Source organism: Sorghum bicolor, chromosome 1 (genome assembly GCF_000003195.3).
Source record: "Sorghum bicolor cultivar BTx623 chromosome 1, Sorghum_bicolor_NCBIv3, whole genome shotgun sequence".
NCBI classification, from domain to species: Eukaryota; Viridiplantae; Streptophyta; class Magnoliopsida; order Poales; family Poaceae; genus Sorghum; species Sorghum bicolor.
This window is the reverse complement of record NC_012870.2, coordinates 67,737,204-67,755,631: the sequence shown is the minus strand read 5'-3', so window position 1 is coordinate 67,755,631 and position 18,428 is coordinate 67,737,204. Positions and strand designations below refer to the sequence as shown.

Below are 18,428 nucleotides of genomic sequence, written 5' to 3'. Positions count from 1 at the left end.
GTAGCGAAATCCAAAAAATTTTCCAAACTAAACAAGGCTTGAATTAAGGGCTTGTTTAGATGATTTTTTTTGGATTTTGACATTGTAGTATTTTCGTTTTTATTTGGCAAACATTGTTCAATCATAAAGTAACTATGCTTAAAAGATTTATCTTGTGATTTACAGACAAATTATGTAATTAGTTTTTGTTTTCGTTTATATTTAATGCTTGCCACAAGATTCGATATGACAGATAATCTTAAAAAATTTTAGTTTGTAGGGTGAACTAAAGAAGCCCTAAAAATTGACGAAATGCCTGGGCATTTCACGTTCGGATCACCGGGCCATTGGTTGATGACACGTGACGTTGACCGGCGCCGGCCTCAGACGTAGTACCGACCAAAACAGATTAGTAGATCCTCGATCGGGGCAACAGTGACCTCCATCACCTAATTAACTCTCAACAGTTGAACTTTTCTGAGCTGACAGTAGCGTGGCGTGCTGCATGTCGTGAGATTTGTCTTCGGTCGCCGTCGCCGGGGGTCCAGCCGTCCAGGAGACCAGGACGGCGACACGGTGGAGCGTCGGTGGCTCCGCCGGGCGTCTACGAACTGGGTTGACACACTTCGACGTCGTCGGTTATCGGCGCCTGTGGTTTGTACACGTATGGTGAGATATGGGGATTTGTACATGCAACTGTGCAAGCGTGCGCCGTTGCTTGCCATTTCATGAGCCATCGTGAGCGGCATGGACGCATCATTGGACGCGGCCAGGCACGTGCATGCAGGAGCGCGCGAGCTGAGCCCGGACCCCGGAGCAGCACGTGAAGCACCAGATGGCCACGGGCCCACGCATTTAGCTCGTCGGCGCTGTTTGGTTGCACCGGCGTAAAATTTTACTGCTCGTCGTATCAAATATTTAGATACATACATATAATACTAAATATAGAATATTTACGAAATTTAAAATATAAATAGAGAATAATTTGTAAGATAAATTTTCAAACCTAATTAATTTATAATTAAAATACTAATTATCAAATAAAATAAAAATACTAAATACCGTTAAACTTTAATAACCTCAACCAAACACCCTCCAACCGGACGGTGCCCGCCGACGATAAGCCAGCGACCCGTGCTCCGTCGTTTTTGATGACTGGGGTGCTCCTGTGATCACATTTTGCTCATTTTGTTTTGGCCTTTTCGATCAACGTCTCACAATAACCTCTCTGCGAAATATGGCTCACTAAAACGTGGCATGAAAGATACAGAGGCTCACATCGGTTTCTGAAGCATGAAAGACATAGTGCGTCCACGGATTGCAAGTTGATTCCACCTTCGCCTCGGAAGAGCCGACAGACGTGGCCGTCTGCTGTCCTCTATTGAATCCGGAGCCACGTCTCGCAACTGGGCCAATCCACCAAACGCGGCCCAACTACCACGCCTCGGTCGGCGCAGTGGCTGCAACTGCAAGTCGGGCTCCTCCACCCTTCACGCGCGATTGGCCCGCTACGACGCCTCGTGTCTCTCTCCACCAACCAGACCAACAGCCTCCGGCCACGGGGCTCACGGCGGCGAGCGGCCCCAGCTCCGATGGCGCCAACGGTTGAGATCAGCCACCTCTCCTTCACCTACCCGGGCATCGACGGCCGCCCGCCACCCGGCGCGCCGCCGCTCATCGAGGACGTCTGCTTCTCCCTCGACGCCGGCCAACGATGCCTCCTCCTCGGCTCCAACGGCGCAGGTAACCCCTACTACCCGCCTTTCCACCTTCTCATTCGTTCCTCTCGGATGTTCTGCTGTTGATTGAGCGCGGCGGCGGCGGCGGCTTCGGTTTCCATGTGGTAGGCAAGACGACGATACTGAAGATACTAGGCGGGAAGCACATGGTGGATCCGAGCATGGTGCGGGTCCTGGGAAGGTCCGCCTTCCACGACACGGCACTCACCTCCTCCGGCGACCTCTGCTATCTCGGCGGTGAGGTGAGATTTATTATCTCCCGTTGTTCGCTCTTCTGTTGCAATTTCGGTCTTGGAAACGTAGTGAGCATGCCCAATTTTGCTGTCAGATGTTCCTGTCGAATCTAATCTGTGTCAATTGTGGTGCAGTGGAGACGCGACGTGGCCTTTGCTGGCTACCAGGTGAATATTCAGATGGATATATCGGCAGAGAAGATGATTTTTGGTGTTGCTGGTGTTGATCCCAAGAGGAGAGATGAGCTTATCAAGGCAGGTTAACTCTCAGAACCTGTAAAACTTTCATGGATATGCGCCCATACTTTTCATGGAGCAGCGTGCTTGTCAGTTTTCAGATACAAGTTTTTAGAAAACTGCACTTCTAGTCTAGATAGATCACACATTTTTATGACAGTACATATTAATTCTAGTTACTGACCATCTCGTTCTCCAATGGATTATATGTTTGTGGAATCTAAAATGTTTAGTATGTACAATGGTGATTTGCTGTGAGATTCAAATTCTGTTATTTTGGATGTAATGCTTCCACAAATGTTTCCCCGTAATTGGGAATCCCTTGTTTCTCGTGGTCAGAGTATGGTCACATTTTTTCACGGGATGTCGCCAACCGACAAACAATAGTTCTGGGGCCTGTGGATGGACTAAAAGAGAAGGCCTAATTGGGGTGTTTGGATAGAATTTGGAAGCAGGAAGGATTGTGTTGAGCCCTTGGGTGGTATAAATAGAGTACAAGACATGGGGGGCAAGATGTCTCCCGATACATTTGGCAATACGGGATTACAATATCCCTAACTACCAAATATACTCTAACACACATCTCAGTCGTAGCGGGAGCATCACATACAGTCAAAATGGAGAAGAAGCCGAAGATTAACATCCCCTGCAATCATAGCGACGTCACAATGTAGATGCTGTGACTAGAGTAGAAACCGACAAATAGCTCATGTCGATGATAGCCCTTTTGTCCCTGAAGTAGCTGAGGTTGAGGTGGACGCGGTTGAAGCTGTGGAGGGAAGTGCAAGTTCAAAGCATCAACAAAGGCACATGAGTACACATAATCTAGCTTCCTACCGATGGCTGCAGCAAGATGATGAACTCATCAGATGGCGAATGTAAACGAGGCTGATTGGACGTATTGACAACCGATCACACATCATCCATCTGCAACATTGGCGGCGACGTCTAGGAGGTGGCAACAGTAGGCATGGCCTCGGACCTAGAGCAAAATTATCCATTTTCCCCACCTGTTGCCATTAGCCCACCCAAACAGGTGGGGCCTAGCAGCAGGGCCAAGCCCGTTAGCCATTAGCCCGTTAGCTGGCCAAAGGGGGCTAATTTAGGCTAACTTTAGCCAACTAGTTATTAACCCATCCAAATAGGTTCTTAGCTTTTTGTATATTAGTTTGCATTTCAAATGCTTTTTATTTTGGGTTCAACAGTTAATTGAAGTAAGTATGTGTCTTCCTATAAATGGTGTACTATTTAAGAAAGCTAATCAATATCACATTGTAAGCACCAATCTTCTCTTTGCATGATGCATACTTCATACTTCTGATGTAATTGCAAGGGCTCTGGGATTGGAAACACCCATTTGTAAATGCAAATTCTGTCGTTGTCCCAGGGAAAGTAACAGAAGAGATCTTAATATTCATGTTACCCTTACCTATGTGAACCTATGGGAAAAAACATTTAACTTATATATGCTGAACATAATTAAGTGTTACGTTAAAAAATATTGCACTTCTATTTCATTGATAATTAATATGTCCTTAGCGGCTGCTCCCTAATAGATTTTGGATAAGCTTAGTTTGCAAGCCTTGAATTCTGTGGAGGATGTGTTAGTTGAGAATTTGAATTTGTTTCGTTAAACCTAAACTTTAGCCAAGTCAACTGTGTCCGGTTTGCAGTAAAACTGTTTTGTTCAACTACCTTTCTACCATTTTTCAGATTTTAGACATCGACCTTGCCTGGCGCATGCACAAGGCATCAGATGGTCAGAGGAGACGTGTCCAGATTTGCATGGGACTTCTTAAGGCATTCAAGGTTTGTTTTCCTTTTCCATGTCATCAAAGGAGATCACGCTATCATCCACACCATGAGATGTTAATAAAGAAAATAATATGCAATGCAGGTTCTCCTCCTCGATGAGATCACAGTTGACCTTGATGTTCTGGCAAGATCAAATCTGTTAACATATCTTAAAAAGGAATGTGAGGAAAGAGGTGCAACAATCATCTATGCCACACATATTTTTGATGGTCTTGATGATTGGCCAACACACATTGTAAGCTCCCTTGTTTCTCATTGTTTATATGCTCAAGTATTTCTTGTGGAGTTGTGGACTTAGATTATTGTTGTTGTTGTATTTCAAGGTTTACATTGCTCATGGGAAGCTGCAATTAGCACTGCCTTTGGAAAAGGTGAAAGAAATGAGCCAGTTATCTCTCATGGTAAGCATCATCCGTCCATATAGAATAGTACGAGTATGCTTTAGCACAGCATGGCATTCACAGTATGCTTTAGCACCACATGGATATTCAGATTTGCGTTTGCATTTCAGAGAACTGTGGAGAGCTGGTTGAGGAAAGAAAGAGATGAGGACAGGAGGAGGAGAAAGGAGCGAAAGGAGAAAGGCCTCCCAGAATTCGACATGGTTGCCGAGGGTAGTCGGGTTATAGGTGATCCAGCAAAGAGCGCAGCCAGAGTTGTAAACAACGGGTGGGCAGCAGGACGGCTCACCTCGACGATCGCAGGAGAGGAGAATTTTGTTTTCAGCTCGAACAGCGTTCTTAGGCAATGATCTTGTTTGTAGTTTGCTTTTCATTTATTGAAAATGGTAAATAACAGTCTTGCAGATCCAATAGATACACCATTGGAGCTTTGGCATTTACAGCGAAAGTTCTGTCTGGAAAGGAGAATTTCCTCTCTATAGTTTGGATAAGTATTTACACTGTAATTTTCTTCGCAGCTGAGTGTTCGAGAAAAAGAAATTTCACTGTAACAACATATATATACTGCGTACCAAATATTTGTGTGCTCATGTTTATTTCTACAGGGTGTACATATTACTTGTTAGGTTACCAGCAAGTAACGTTCTCGAAAAAAAAGGTTACCAGCAAGTATAATATTGTCATGTTTGTAAATGCAAGGCAGGGAACTGTATGGGCCAAAGTGGAACAAATGCAACGCAGGTACAGAGCATGTTAGGTGACAAAAAAGATTGTTTGAATTTTGTAAGAATTCTATTTTGGTTGGAGGGGGCTAAATGTGATTGGAGAACTGTACAATTTCGAAAGTACAGAACCATAAACCCAAGTTCTTTTCGGCGAGTCAATCCAACGAAGTGGGCATCCGTCACCCGTCTTGGCAAAACCCCGACTTCCTGTGCGGCCGTGCTCGTTACCTTGCCGCCATGCGCCTCCCGGCCGTCCGCTTCCTGCCGTCGAGCTCGGCGCCGGCGGTAGTGGACGCGAACGCGCGTATCGCCCGGCTGGCACGCACGGGGAACATGGAGGGCGCCCGCGCCACGTTCGAGGCCATGCCGCTCCGGACCACCGCTTCCTACAACGCCCTCCTTGCCGGCTACTTCCGCAATCACCTCCCCGACGCCGCGCTCCGCGTCTTCCAGCGGATGCCCTCGCGGGACCTCGCCTCCTACAACGCGCTCATCTCTGGCCTCTCCCTGCGCCGTCACACCCTCCCCGACGCCGCCTTGGCGCTCGCCACCATCCCCTACCCGCCCTCGGTGGTCTCCTTCACATCCCTCTTGCGCGGGTACGTGCGCCACGGCCTCCTGGCTGACGCCATCCAGCTGTTCCGCCAGATGCCTGAGCGCAACCACATATCGTACACGGTGATGCTCGGTGGCTTCCTAGACGCCGGTCGTGTTGACGAGGCTCGCAAGTTGTTCGACGAAATGCCCGCAAAGGATGTTGTTGCATGGACCGCCATGCTGTCTGGGTACTGCCAGGTTGGCCGGATTGCTGAGGCGCGCACACTGTTTGATGAGATGCCAAAGAGGAATGTTGTGTCGTGGACTGCTATGGTCTCTGGCTATGCTCAGAATGGGCAGGTGAACCTTGCTCGGAAGCTGTTTGAGGTGATGCCTGAGCGAAATGAGGTGTCGTGGACTGCAATGCTATTTGGGTATATACAGGCTGGCCGCATAGAGGATGCCGAGGAGCTGTTTAATGCAATGCCAGATCACCCATTGGCCGCCTGCAATGCAATGATAGTTGGGTTTGGGCAGCGGGGGATGGTGGATGCTGCCAAGGCAGTCTTCAACAGGATGTGTGAGAGAGATGATGGTACATGGAGTGCAATCATCAAAGCATATGAACAGAATGAATTCTTGATGGAGGCACTCTCTACCTTCCGTGAGATGTTGCAGATTGGAATCCGTCCAAACTACCCATCAGTCATCAGCGTTCTCACAGTATGTGCAGCACTGGCTGTTCTTGATTATGGGAGAGAGGTGCATGGTGCAATGCTGAGGTGCTCCTTTGATATGGACATCTTTGCCGTTTCAGCATTAATCACAATGTATATCAAATGTGGGAATTTGGATAAGGCCAAAAGGGTCTTTGACATGTTTGAGCCCAAAGATGTTGTGATGTGGAACTCCATGATTACTGGTTATGCCCAACATGGGTTGGGAGAGGAAGCACTCCGCATATTTGATGACATGAGGTCGGCTGGGATGGTACCTGATGGAATTACATATATAGGGGCCCTTACAGCATGTAGCTACACAGGAAAAGTTAAAGAAGGCAGGGATTTTTTTAATTCTATGGGTACAAATTCTGGCATCAAACCTGGATTGGAGCATTATGCTTGTATGGTTGATTTGCTTGGTCGAGCTGGACTTGTGGAGGAAGCACTGGATTTGATAAAGACCATGCCAGTTGAACCAGATGCTGTCATCTGGGGAGCTTTGATGGGAGCCTGTAGGATGCACAAGAATGCTGAGATTGCTGAGATTTCTGCTAAGAAGCTTTTAGAGTTAGAACCTGGAAATGCTGGACCATATGTCTTGCTCTCTCACATTTATACATCCTCTGGAAGATGGGAAGATGCTTCTAAGATGCGGAAATTCATTAGCTCAAGGCATTTGAACAAATCACCAGGCTGTAGTTGGATAGAATACGACAAGAGGGTGCATCTCTTCACATCGGGTGATGTATTAGCACATCCAGAGCATGCTATTATCCTTAAAATGCTGGAGAAGTTAGATGGGTCGTTGATGGAATCTGGATACTCAGCTGATGGAAGTTTTGTGCTTCATGATATAGATGATGAGCAAAAAACTCATAGCCTACGGTATCACAGTGAGAGGCAGGCTGTGGCATATGGACTATTGAAAATCCCAGAAGAATTGCCTATTCGTGTCATGAAAAATCTCAGAGTCTGTGGTGATTGCCACTCTGCAATAAAGTTGATTGCTAAGATAACATCTCGGGAAATCATACTGAGAGATGCAAATCGGTTCCATCATTTCAAAGATGGGTTTTGCTCATGCAGGGACTATTGGTGAGGCAAATGCTGTAGTAAATTCCTTTCTTCACATCATCTCTTTGATGAGCCTTTCATTTGGTAAGTCTGGTTACCGCAAGACAGTCACCCTTAGTTTTCCAAATCATTACTTAAACTGGTTACGATACATGCTTTCTATTAATTTCATACAGAAAAATGGCCTCAATGCCTTGTTTAGTAATATCTTTAGGAAACACATTCAGGATTATATTCGAACTGAAGATGAGGTACATCCAGGATCAGCACATGGTCAACTGCGAATTCTGTTGTAATACAGAGCCTCTGATTTCAACATCAAAAATTTATCTTTTGAGTTGATACAGTCTGGCGAAGAAAGGTATGAGGTGAAAATTACTGTTATATGTTATCTGTCATATTTCATTTGGAAAATTTGTGCGCTCATTTAGATTCATGTTTTTAATTTCACATTAAACTTCAATTCTGCAGATACTAGTACCTGGTATGATACTCGGAATCTTAGACGTGAAACATTGACTTAGCAGCATTCAGCATTTCATCTTAAAGCACCTCACCAAGTTTGGTGGATAGTCACAATTAACAAAATGACAGAGATGGCCAGATGGGGTACACTAGTGTGCCGTGGGATCTCAATGACTGCACATTGTTCTTTTATGTGCAGGTTGTCACTGGTCAGATTAGACAATTACTTGTGGAGATCAAGTATGGAAATTCACTTACATTTCTTGTAACATAATTCTACTGCCAGTGGACCAAGGTAAAGCAACTATCTTTTTTCTTTAAAATGTTACTGTGTTCATTTGTATCTGTGGACATCAATATTTAACGACAGCATTTACCAACCCTATAATTATTCCTTGTATTGTATGTAAATATGTAAAGTTCCAGAAAAAAAGGGTGTAATATATGTTTTCGGGTGAAACTAGTTAGTTTGGCAAGGTCTTTGTTTCAGAATAATTTGCACCAGATTTTATTGTCAGAACTGAAGCAATGATGCTGATTCATGAACTGCAGGTACAAATTTGAAGAATGAGGCTTACCTTTGTAACATCTGCAACATCCGTAGTCCTTGTTTATGAATCTAAAGGTACACCGATTGGATAACATAGTTGGAGTTATCACTGTTACTATTTGAAGATCGACTTGAAATGAAAAAAACAACAACTGTTATTTAAAAATTGACCTGTAAATTTCAACTGTTAACTGTAACCAGCATAAGAATATTTGCTCAAGATTGATTAAGTGTAAGATTGAAGTGCCGTAGTTCCAAGGATGGCTGCAACTGCAATGTGGCAAACCTGTGCGAGCCAGTGAGCTATAACCCCACATTGTCAATCGGTAATTTCCATGTTCCACTGCATTAAGGTTCCACCAACTCCCGAGTGTAGTCTAGACCTGTTCCTTTCCATTCTGCCGCTGCAAGTGGTAGGAAGAATGGTCTGCGTTCTGTGTTTCTATTATTATCCTATCCTTTTCACGACGTACATCTTTTGACAAAGCATACAGGAGGAGTGGCCATCGACGGCAGAAAGAGCACGTAAAAGCAACACGGTGCTAGAGTTGTACGCGTGACCGTACCTGTGGGCTAGAAATTAGAATAAGGAAAATGGTATATCTGTACGATACCAATTTCTTTGATTTTTCTTACACAAGTTGCGAAACACAGCCCAAATAGTGCAAGTACAAAAACTTTTATATACAAAGCCTCCATCTCTGTTCCAAAAAACCTGCAGACAACACTTGTGCTCGATGGAACTCAACCAAGTGCAAATGAAGCAGCTTCAGAAGATAGCTCTCCTACTGCTCTCGTTCAAAAAGATGCTTCTCTGGCTGCCGTTGCTTGCTCTGACCTTTCCTTGCTGCGATGCGGCAGCCCTGAAGCTGCACGCCCACCACGCGACGGCGGCCGCAGCCTCACCCGCCGGGAGGTGCTGCACCGCATGGCCGCGCGTCTGCTCTTCTCGGCCTCGGGGCGCGCGGCAAGCGCCCGCGTAGACCCGGGACCTTACGCCAACGGCGTCCCCGACACGGAGTACCTGGTGCACCTCGCCATCGGCACGCCGCCGCAGCCCGTGCAGCTCATCCTCGACACCGGGAGCGACCTCGTCTGGACGCAGTGCCGACCGTGCCCCGTCTGCTTCAGCCGCGCGCTCGGACCGTTGGACCCGTCCAACTCCTCCACGTTCGACGTGCTCCCCTGCAGCTCGCCCGTGTGTGACAACCTCACCTGGTCGTCCTGCGGCAAGCACAACTGGGGAAACCAAACCTGTGTCTACGTCTACGCATACGCCGACGGCTCCATAACCACCGGCCACCTCGACGCGGAGACCTTCACGTTCGCTGCCGCCGATGGCACCGGGCAGGCCACCGTTCCGGACCTGGCCTTCGGCTGCGGTCTCTTCAACAACGGAATTTTCACGTCCAACGAGACCGGCATCGCCGGCTTCGGGCGCGGCGCGCTGTCCCTGCCGTCGCAGCTCAAAGTGGACAACTTCTCCCACTGTTTCACCGCCATAACGGGGTCGGAGCCCAGCTCTGTCCTGCTCGGCCTTCCGGCCAACCTTTACAGTGACGCCGATGGCGCAGTCCAGTCCACTCCTCTGGTCCAGAACTTTTCGTCTCTGAGAGCATACTACCTGTCACTAAAGGGCATAACCGTCGGCTCGACGAGGCTGCCGATTCCCGAGTCGACGTTCGCGCTGAAGCAGGACGGGACGGGCGGCACGATCATCGACTCTGGCACCGGCATGACAACGCTGCCCCAGGACGCGTACAAGCTCGTGCACGACGCGTTCACGGCCCAGGTCAGGCTGCCCGTGGACAACGCGACGTCGTCGTCGCTCTCGCGGCTCTGCTTCTCGTTCTCGGTGCCGCGGCGAGCTAAACCCGACGTGCCAAAGCTGGTGTTGCACTTTGAGGGCGCAACGCTGGACCTTCCGAGGGAGAACTACATGTTTGAGTTCGAGGACGCAGGCGGCAGCGTCACCTGCCTTGCTATCAACGCCGGCGACGACCTGACCATCATCGGCAACTACCAGCAACAGAACCTGCACGTCCTCTACGACCTGGTGCGCAACATGTTATCCTTTGTTCCTGCTCAGTGCAACAGGCTTTAGGGCTCCGTAAGAACAGTACCACGTAGATAGGAAAAAAAAACCATAGGGATTCGAAAGAAATGGATGTACAAAACCCCAGCGAGGATTGTAAAACACCAAAAAAAAAAATACATGGAAAAACAGGAAAGTTGCCTCCATCCTATGTGAATGACTGAAACAACGGCGTTGAGTGTATATTAAAGTAGGATAGATTGAAAGGTTGGATAATAGAATTGATAGAATTAGTGTTGTATTGCTATTGCTAAACCTTATGGATGAGTTCTGTACGAGTACGTTGCTAATTGCTTAGAGGGTAAATAGTCTCCCTAGAGATAAGACGCGGGCTGATTATTATAAATGATCACAATCTGTCACATTTATCCCAATAATACTTTATCGTCTCCACATTTGTAGAACGGTGTCATGAATAGAAACAGTGCCTCGGATGGTCAAATTGGAGAGGATTCCATAGGCAGAAATCAACATCCATCCCCAGTCATAATGAGAGTGTCATAGACAACTATATATGCTGTGGCCAGTGGCGAAGGTGCCTTGAAGTCATGGGGGCCAAACCAGTGGTACGTAATCAACGGCTACACAATTGTTGTACAATGCAAAGCTATTGTTTCATTTTCGCTAAAGCTAAACTGGCTGCACTAAACGACTCACAAAACAGTCATTTCAATGTAGAATGAGCAAATAATTATCTGGTGGAAAGATTTGCATATTTGCGACCCACTTGGCAAGCAACAACCCCATTAGCACATGTACGTACGACGGTGACCAAGCACATGCTAAAAGGATCTATAAATGGCTAGAGGGAGGTGAATAGCTTAATTAAATTTCCTACAGGTTCACAAACACTACGCAAAGGTGTTAGTACAAGAGATTATCCTAATAAGCACTACTCCCTCCGTCCCGCTTTAAATGTCGTCCTGGCACTACTTTTACTTGTTCAAGTTCAGACCATGTAGCAGAAATCTAAACGCAAGGCAGCATCTAAGTTCACAGCAAGGAGCAAGCACCTGGTATGAGGCTACAACGACATTTAATAGGGGACAGTGCCTAGACTATGCAATACAACACAAGCCCCATATTCAATTCTTTGCAAGAACAAGAAACTTGAGGCTCTACTGAACAACTAAAGAGCTAGCAACAAGAGCAACTAAACTACACAACTTAACAAGAAGACTAAGCTACACTAGCTAACTCTAGGCAAGCAAACACAAGCACAAGTTAAGAATTGTAATTGCAGTGTTGTACGCGATTAATATGTTGTTGAAACTTTATAATGATCTCAAATGAAAAAACTTAAAACTATGAATACGTAGATCTCATGAGGTACAATTTTCATATACTATCTTTATCCGTTAATATACAAGAAACATATGGTTTTTCTAAGATGACAAGTTTGGTACATAATTAATATGCTACTGAAACTTTATAATTTTTCTTTAGCATCTTAACAATCTCAAATGAAAAAAATAAAAACTCAAAAGTTTTAGATCTCATCAAAGGATACAACTTTTATATAAAAATCATACTCATCCGAGGTTATATTAAAAAAAATAGATTTTTTTTAAGACTAAGCTTGGCGGCTGACATGTAGACCCATTTGTCAGCTCTATGTAAGCGATGAGTCAACATGCCATATCAGCTACCAGGTCAGATAAATACCCGTTTTGACCTAACGAGACCCGAACTAACTTCAAGGACTTTGCATTTTGAGACTCTAGGGACCTATATGACACCTAGAGACAGCTTATTTAAAGGTTTTCTATTGTGAAAGTTCAAATGTTTAACCAATTCTTATCCAAGTTATAATGTAAGTCCAAAAGTATGTCTGATCCGGTTGCTACGATCTTCATTGCCATTTTCCAAATAACGCAAAAAGCCATGGGTTTCAGCTTGCCGTAAGCGTCTTTTCGTTTCTCCTTTCTTCCCTTTTTGGGCTAGAATCAATAGTGCTACAGGACAGGAAAGAAACTAGTTTTGCATTTCTCCTTGAAAGTCGTTGATCAGGCCCGTTACAGAAGGCATATTGTACAACTTTGACTGCGAGACAACAACAAAAATTGGTAGTGAATCTCGTACATCAAGCAACTGTGCCAGGTATTGACTCACCAGTCATCGTCCCATCGCACCCCATGTTTAGCAGCGAGATAGTAAGCATTGATAGGCCCTCTGTCCCCAGCCTCGTAGAGCTCAGGAGCTACTCTGTTCTGATCAATCTCATGGATTATCGGAGTCAGGACGTTCCATGCAGCAGCCAGCTCATCGCTGCGCATGAATAAATGACTATCTCCATCTAGCACGTCCAGAAGAAGATGTTCATATGAATCTGGTACCACCTCGGTGTTGTACCTACACATCAAAGATAATGGTTTAGTGACAGTTTTATGAAATAGATCATAAGGTGATCCAGGAGATTTCAATACCTATCCCGGTAAAGCAGGTTCAGTTCTGAAGCATCCAGCTGGAGCCCAAGCCCTGGGACCTTATTGTTGACTTTCAACAGGATTGCTTCTTCAGGTTGATCGCGTAGGACCAGCTCGTTTGTGTCAAGATCTATGTCATGGCCAAAACGTTCACGGTAGATATTACCAGGGACATGGCGAAACTGAATTCGAATTTCAGCTCTGAAGGAAAGCAATGATTAGACAAACTCAGTCACGCTTGATCAATTTGTCAGGTCATAGTTTTTTCTATAAGAAAATGGTAATATTCTTTCATAAAAGTGTGGCAATCTTGCAGAAGCTATTAACAAAGTGATCAGAACAGGGTGAACTACTGAAACATTTGATAGAACAGCAAGCTATATGCATATGAATCAATTCCTGATTCTACCTTTTGAGATGTTAGGTTATAGAAATGCAATAAGATCATAACAGCACAGTGCTACAATGAGGTGACTGAAATCAGAAATTAACTATCTGCACATTTGCTAATAGAAGTTATGGAACTCATTGAATGTACCTATTCGTCATAAGCCCCATGCCTGTCCTGATCAAAAATGGTACCCCATCCCAGCGTGCATTGTCAATGTACATAGCAGCGGCAAAATAGGTTGGTGTCATGGATTTTGTGTATCTGTCAACTTTACCAGACGTATCTTTAAGTTGACCAAGAACAACATCCTCAAGGTCCACTTTCCGAATTGATCTGAGAACCTTCACCTGCATAAGTGGAAGTTCTTATGATCCTGTGTCAAAGCCAGCACAAACTTCTATCTAGCACAGTAGTGCCGATTTCCTATGTTAAAAAGGATTATACCACCTTACCTTTTCATCTCGGATATCCTCTCCATCAAGACTTACAGGTGGTTCCATAGCAAATAGAGCTATTGTTTGAAGAATGTGACTGTGAACTATGTCACGGATTATCCCATAATTTCCAAAGTACCTGCAAGGGAATATGGTTTTAAACTAAATGATCCAGAATTAGAATGCCAAAACATGAATAGATTTTCAATAAAGAAAACCAAGATAAGAGAGAATTTCAAAGGTTAAACAAAAGAGACTATTGTAAAGTTCAAACAAAACCAATAATGACCTACTCACACAGAGTCAGTCTAGAGATTGTGATAACACGTATGGTTTTATATCATTCAAGACTGCTAAGGCAATTCGATAGCATTAACTCACCTCCCTTGTATTTCATTTGATGTTTCTTCAGAAAAAATGACCTGACACAATTCACACACATTACTACATGATCCATGTATATACAAAATAATAAAACATGTGCTAAAATGAGTCTTCAAGTGTACCTGCACATTTCGAATGTAAGTTCGACTCCACAAAGGTTCAAACACCAAATTAGAAAACCTCAAGACAGTAAGGTTTTCAATCAAATCCTTCCCCAGAAGGTGGTCAATTCTATGGGATAAAAAGATGTAACAACAACAAATTGTCATGCTCTTCAAACATTGCAGTTAAGAAAAACAGTCACAAAGCTCTGTAATCGAACAATCCAAAAAAGGGAAGACCAGCTAAGATTGGAAGGACTAAAGGTGAAATAGTACCTGTAAATTTGCTTCTCGTCAAATCTTGACAGCATAGATTGTGTTACCTGCTGTGAGGACAAACCAGTAAAGCCAAATGGTTTCTCGATAATTATTCTATTCCAGCCTTGCTTAGTTTGGGCACCGTCAGCCAGTGGCAATGCTACATCAAGGAGTGCCTCTTGTGGAACAGCAAGGTAGAATATTCTGTTTGCAGCACCAATGTTCTGTGAAACAAAAATGGAGTGTGATGGAACTTAATGAATGGGATTTCTATTTCAAGTTTCCCAGAAGATTCAGAAACAGCTATGAGATCAAATTCTACCTCTATCTGTGCCATCCTAGAATTTAATCTAACCATCCCTTCTTTGTTGTCATGTCCGGCATCTACATAATACGTCCTTTTGAGGAACTCACTTAACTTGCCATCACAATTTTCACTGCATTCACAATGAACATCAGGACACATTCTTCTTAGTTTGGTAAAGCCTTCTTTTCTACAGCAGTAAAACTATGTATTTTAAGGGACAGTACAACTATGTTAGTGCATGCACTGAAAACTTTGGAAGAAGCAAAGTGGTGTCAAGCACCAACCTAAACAACAGAATGTTTGGTCTAAAACCATGCTTTGCAGCTTATTAAAGGCATCATTAAAATGGGTTGGCTATAATAATTATTTATATTGATCTCAAAGCTATAAAGGGAAACAATATAGATACTAAATTCAGTGCTAATTGTTTTGTCAATGCAACTGCCATGACAAAAAATATCATATGAAAAGTTGCTAAATAACATACTGGTGATCCACCCGGCAGGTCAAATTGGCTTCAATTATAGATCTTAAGCTCTCATCTGTTAATTTCTTCCTAGAATACCCAAATATACCAACATTCTGCAGCATAAAAAATGAAAATAAAAAGGTGTAACATGAAAGTGACAGTAGCAGAAGCTATTCTATGTTCATACCCGAGGAAGAAAACCACTATAATACAGAGCAAACAGTGCTGGAAAAACTTTAGTTCTTGCCAGCTCGCCGGTAGCTCCAATTACAGCAATGCAAAGAGATGGTTCATTGTTGGAGTGTCTTCTGGACACAGCATACTCTTCCTTTTGAACAGCAAAACTGATTTCAGAGGGGATATGTCCCTGAGGCACTGATATTTCGTGAACAGTTGAACTATCTAAAGTATCTGAGCTTGTATTGGCCATTTCACCTCCAGAATCTGCATAAAGGGGAGTCAGGTCAACATGAAAGCATAAACACAAAAATTCCCAAGAAGTTTGCAGTAAAAACTAAAAAGTAGTTGTAAGATAATATGACAAAGGAAATTTCTCTTGAGATTTTTTTTTTATTTATAATGCTAAGGCAAATTGAATGTAACTATCAAAGGTATGAAGCAATCCAGTGTCACCAGCACTGAGGAAATCATTAGGCATTAGGACAATAGTCACAACTATGATAAGCACATCTGCACATGCAAAATAATGGAACTCAAGACAACTGAGTTTCTAATAGAGTGCCAACCATAAGCAAGATGCATGTTCCAATGACTTCTCTTTTCAGTCTGAGATGCAGGCTCCAAGTAATCTGGAACTTTATCATTCCCTCGAGCATCTAGATTTCTTTGAAGTTGCCATCCATGATGCCTTTTCAATGCCTTCCGGAGTTTCAGCTTTGCAGCAATCCAGCACCTCAATCCACAAGCTTGCGTTCTGAAACTTGGAGCAGCTATTGCAACCTATGTACAGAAGAATCATCAAGTAGAAAGATCAGTAGATGAATGTAGCAATGTGTAAATACTAAATAATGTAAGCTAAGAAACTCCATCCCATCATCAATGCCTAATAAATCGGATGTGATAAATTCCTCTATCAGCCACCAAATGAGAATCATTTTTTTGCAAGACTTCAATTGACTAACGGTGGGGAAAGGGCGACAAATTTTTTAAATAAATTATTCATGTACCGCACAACATATGCAAAACATAGCATTGAAACCAACAAATAATCTCTCCCGTGTAATGGATTGATTATTGATGCAGCAGGAGTTCAATCAACCAAATGTGCGCGGTTCAGCATTACTTTTCACTTGAACTTATCAGCCAAAATCAGCACTACTTTTCAGCCATGGAATAGTGTTTTTCTCTCACAGTATCAGCAGCAGCCGCAAAAACCATCAGCCAAACAGTCGGCATATCAAACCAGCACACCTTTTCTGTGTGCCGCATCCTCAAATATCCAAACATGAGCATGTTGGCACATCCAATTCAATGTGCCCCTTAGTTTGTGGTGAACAATGGCCCGTAACACCCCCCCCCCCCCCCCCCCAAACCGTGGCAAACACGAGAGCATGGATGATGTTATAAACTTGCGTTCCAGAGCCAAGAAGGCCAGAAAGGTTCACAAGGTCACATGCTGGCACGGGCGAAGCAAAGCCTCACCAACCACCCCGTGAATCTGCGACTTCGTCTATCGCTCGAGAGAAGCAACAAAGAGTGAAGTGTGACAACCACGGGCACGTATTGCTCCAGAACGCTACCACACAAGCGCCCAGAGAATTGGTTGGGGCATTTCATCGAACAGGTTAAGCGCCTAAGCGCGCAGCGCCGGAAGGAAAGAAAACCAGCACTTGCATCCTGGCACCAACCAGGAATACAATACCACAGGCGCTCGTGGCGTGTACTCACCGGGGTGAAGCGCGAGGTCGCCAACGAGGACCAGGAGGGCAGCGACGGAGCTGCGGACGCCGACGCGGCGAGCCCTGACATCTTCGGCGCTGCTCGCTTGCTAGTTGCTTGGTGCTGCGCTACTTGCTGACTTGCCTGCTCCCTCCGTCAGATCGCCTCGGCCAGTACTGGGAACGAGGAGGTGAAGAATTAATTGCTCGTGGCAGCCTGTGACGGGGAAAATGGAGATAGCGACAGTGTAAGCTGGACCAGTGACTGGACTCTGGAGCCGACGTCGAAGTTGAACCGATGTAGAAGTAGCTGTACTGACACATTACACACACGTCAACGACGTCGTGTATAGAGCAATGGGTGAAATTCTTGGCTAGCCGCCTGGATGCTTGTCACGGCACGCACATGAGGAGAAGACCAAGGCGCGTCCAGGAAGATAAAGTGTATTCTAAACATTCATGTAATAGATAGCGTATGACATGTGGGGCCTACGGGTCAGGTCTGTAAGACACATATAGTCGGAACTCTGGCTGTAAGAAGGCATCGAACATTTTGTTATTGAATACATACGCCGGCGACAGAGAGGTTCCTCTGCGCGGTGACCTTCCCTGCGATTCCCCTGTCTCTCACGTCGACGGCGAACGCCGGCGGCCACGGGTCTTACAGGTGGTATCAAAGGCGGTCTTTCCTCGGCACCCTACCCTACCCTCCCACTCACGACCAAACTGCTAGATCGATCCGATTCACCAGCCACAAATACGCACGGCGGCGGCGTGACGGGAGCCCGTTTCAACACAGGGCAGCAGCGCACGGCGGCGGCGTGTCGGGCAGCGGCTGGATCGACGGGATCGGGCGCGTGAAGGACGGACGGGGGCACTCCGGTGGCGCGACGAGAGCGGCCTGCGGGATCTTCGTCCACGACTCCGACTACGGCTTCCACTGCTTCGACTGGGGGACTACACCAACAACCACGGTTCGGCGGCGGAACCACTGTGAGCCACTTCTCGCTCACAAAAAAAAAACTCTCTTAGCACCACTTCCTCAGCGGGCAAGGGTTGCGCGGCAGTGTTCGCGTGTAAAATTCCGGAGCTTTGCGTAGAGCAGTGTCGTGCGGTGGCGATTGGAGGGGAGATATCCGAGGATTTGGGTTGCAGAGTTCAATCTCTGTGTAAAATCCCTCGATCCCG

General features: G+C 45.2%; 4 protein-coding genes across 6 annotated transcripts; 3 read left to right on the top strand and 1 right to left on the bottom strand.

Moving 5' to 3' along the window:
- Window positions 1,460–5,006, top strand: LOC8066991 (ABC transporter I family member 20). Its single transcript, XM_002467908.2, has 7 exons — window positions 1,460–1,722; window positions 1,827–1,960; window positions 2,087–2,206; window positions 3,902–3,997; window positions 4,086–4,238; window positions 4,327–4,404; window positions 4,515–5,006. Exons 1-7 carry the CDS (start codon window positions 1,572–1,574, stop codon window positions 4,752–4,754), a joined length of 972 nt encoding a protein of 323 aa, XP_002467953.1. The 5' UTR covers window positions 1,460–1,571; the 3' UTR covers window positions 4,755–5,006.
- LOC110431630 (pentatricopeptide repeat-containing protein At1g56690, mitochondrial-like) lies at window positions 5,139–8,728 on the top strand. 2 transcript variants are annotated; one of them, XM_021450813.1, is made up of 5 exons: window positions 5,139–7,546; window positions 7,690–7,823; window positions 7,934–7,946; window positions 8,127–8,222; window positions 8,480–8,728. In XM_021450813.1, the coding sequence occupies exon 1, from the start codon at window positions 5,367–5,369 to the stop codon at window positions 7,485–7,487; it is 2,121 nt and encodes a 706-aa protein (XP_021306488.1). In that variant the 5' UTR covers window positions 5,139–5,366; the 3' UTR covers window positions 7,488–7,546; window positions 7,690–7,823; window positions 7,934–7,946; window positions 8,127–8,222; window positions 8,480–8,728. The 2 variants fall into 2 exon arrangements, with proteins under 2 accessions (XP_021306488.1, XP_021306487.1); XM_021450812.1 differs by having other exon boundaries at window positions 7,934–8,222.
- LOC8083709 (aspartic proteinase nepenthesin-1) lies at window positions 8,067–10,581 on the top strand. Its single transcript, XM_021452885.1, has 3 exons — window positions 8,067–8,167; window positions 8,446–8,479; window positions 9,199–10,581. Exons 1-3 carry the CDS (start codon window positions 8,067–8,069, stop codon window positions 10,579–10,581), a joined length of 1,518 nt encoding a protein of 505 aa, XP_021308560.1.
- On the bottom strand, window positions 12,538–17,643 carry LOC8057349 (glucose-6-phosphate 1-dehydrogenase 4, chloroplastic). Of its 2 annotated transcripts, XM_021450815.1 has the most exons (13): window positions 17,561–17,577; window positions 17,251–17,457; window positions 16,089–16,302; window positions 15,530–15,786; window positions 15,361–15,455; window positions 14,889–15,003; window positions 14,585–14,790; window positions 14,330–14,438; window positions 14,205–14,245; window positions 13,842–13,962; window positions 13,537–13,736; window positions 12,999–13,199; window positions 12,538–12,924 (listed from the first exon to the last, which is right to left on the bottom strand). In XM_021450815.1, the coding sequence occupies exons 2-13, from the start codon at window positions 17,329–17,331 to the stop codon at window positions 12,681–12,683; spliced, it is 1,884 nt and encodes a 627-aa protein (XP_021306490.1). In that variant the 5' UTR covers window positions 17,332–17,457; window positions 17,561–17,577; the 3' UTR covers window positions 12,538–12,680. The 2 variants fall into 2 exon arrangements, with proteins under 2 accessions (XP_021306490.1, XP_002465356.1); XM_002465311.2 differs by having other exon boundaries at window positions 17,251–17,643.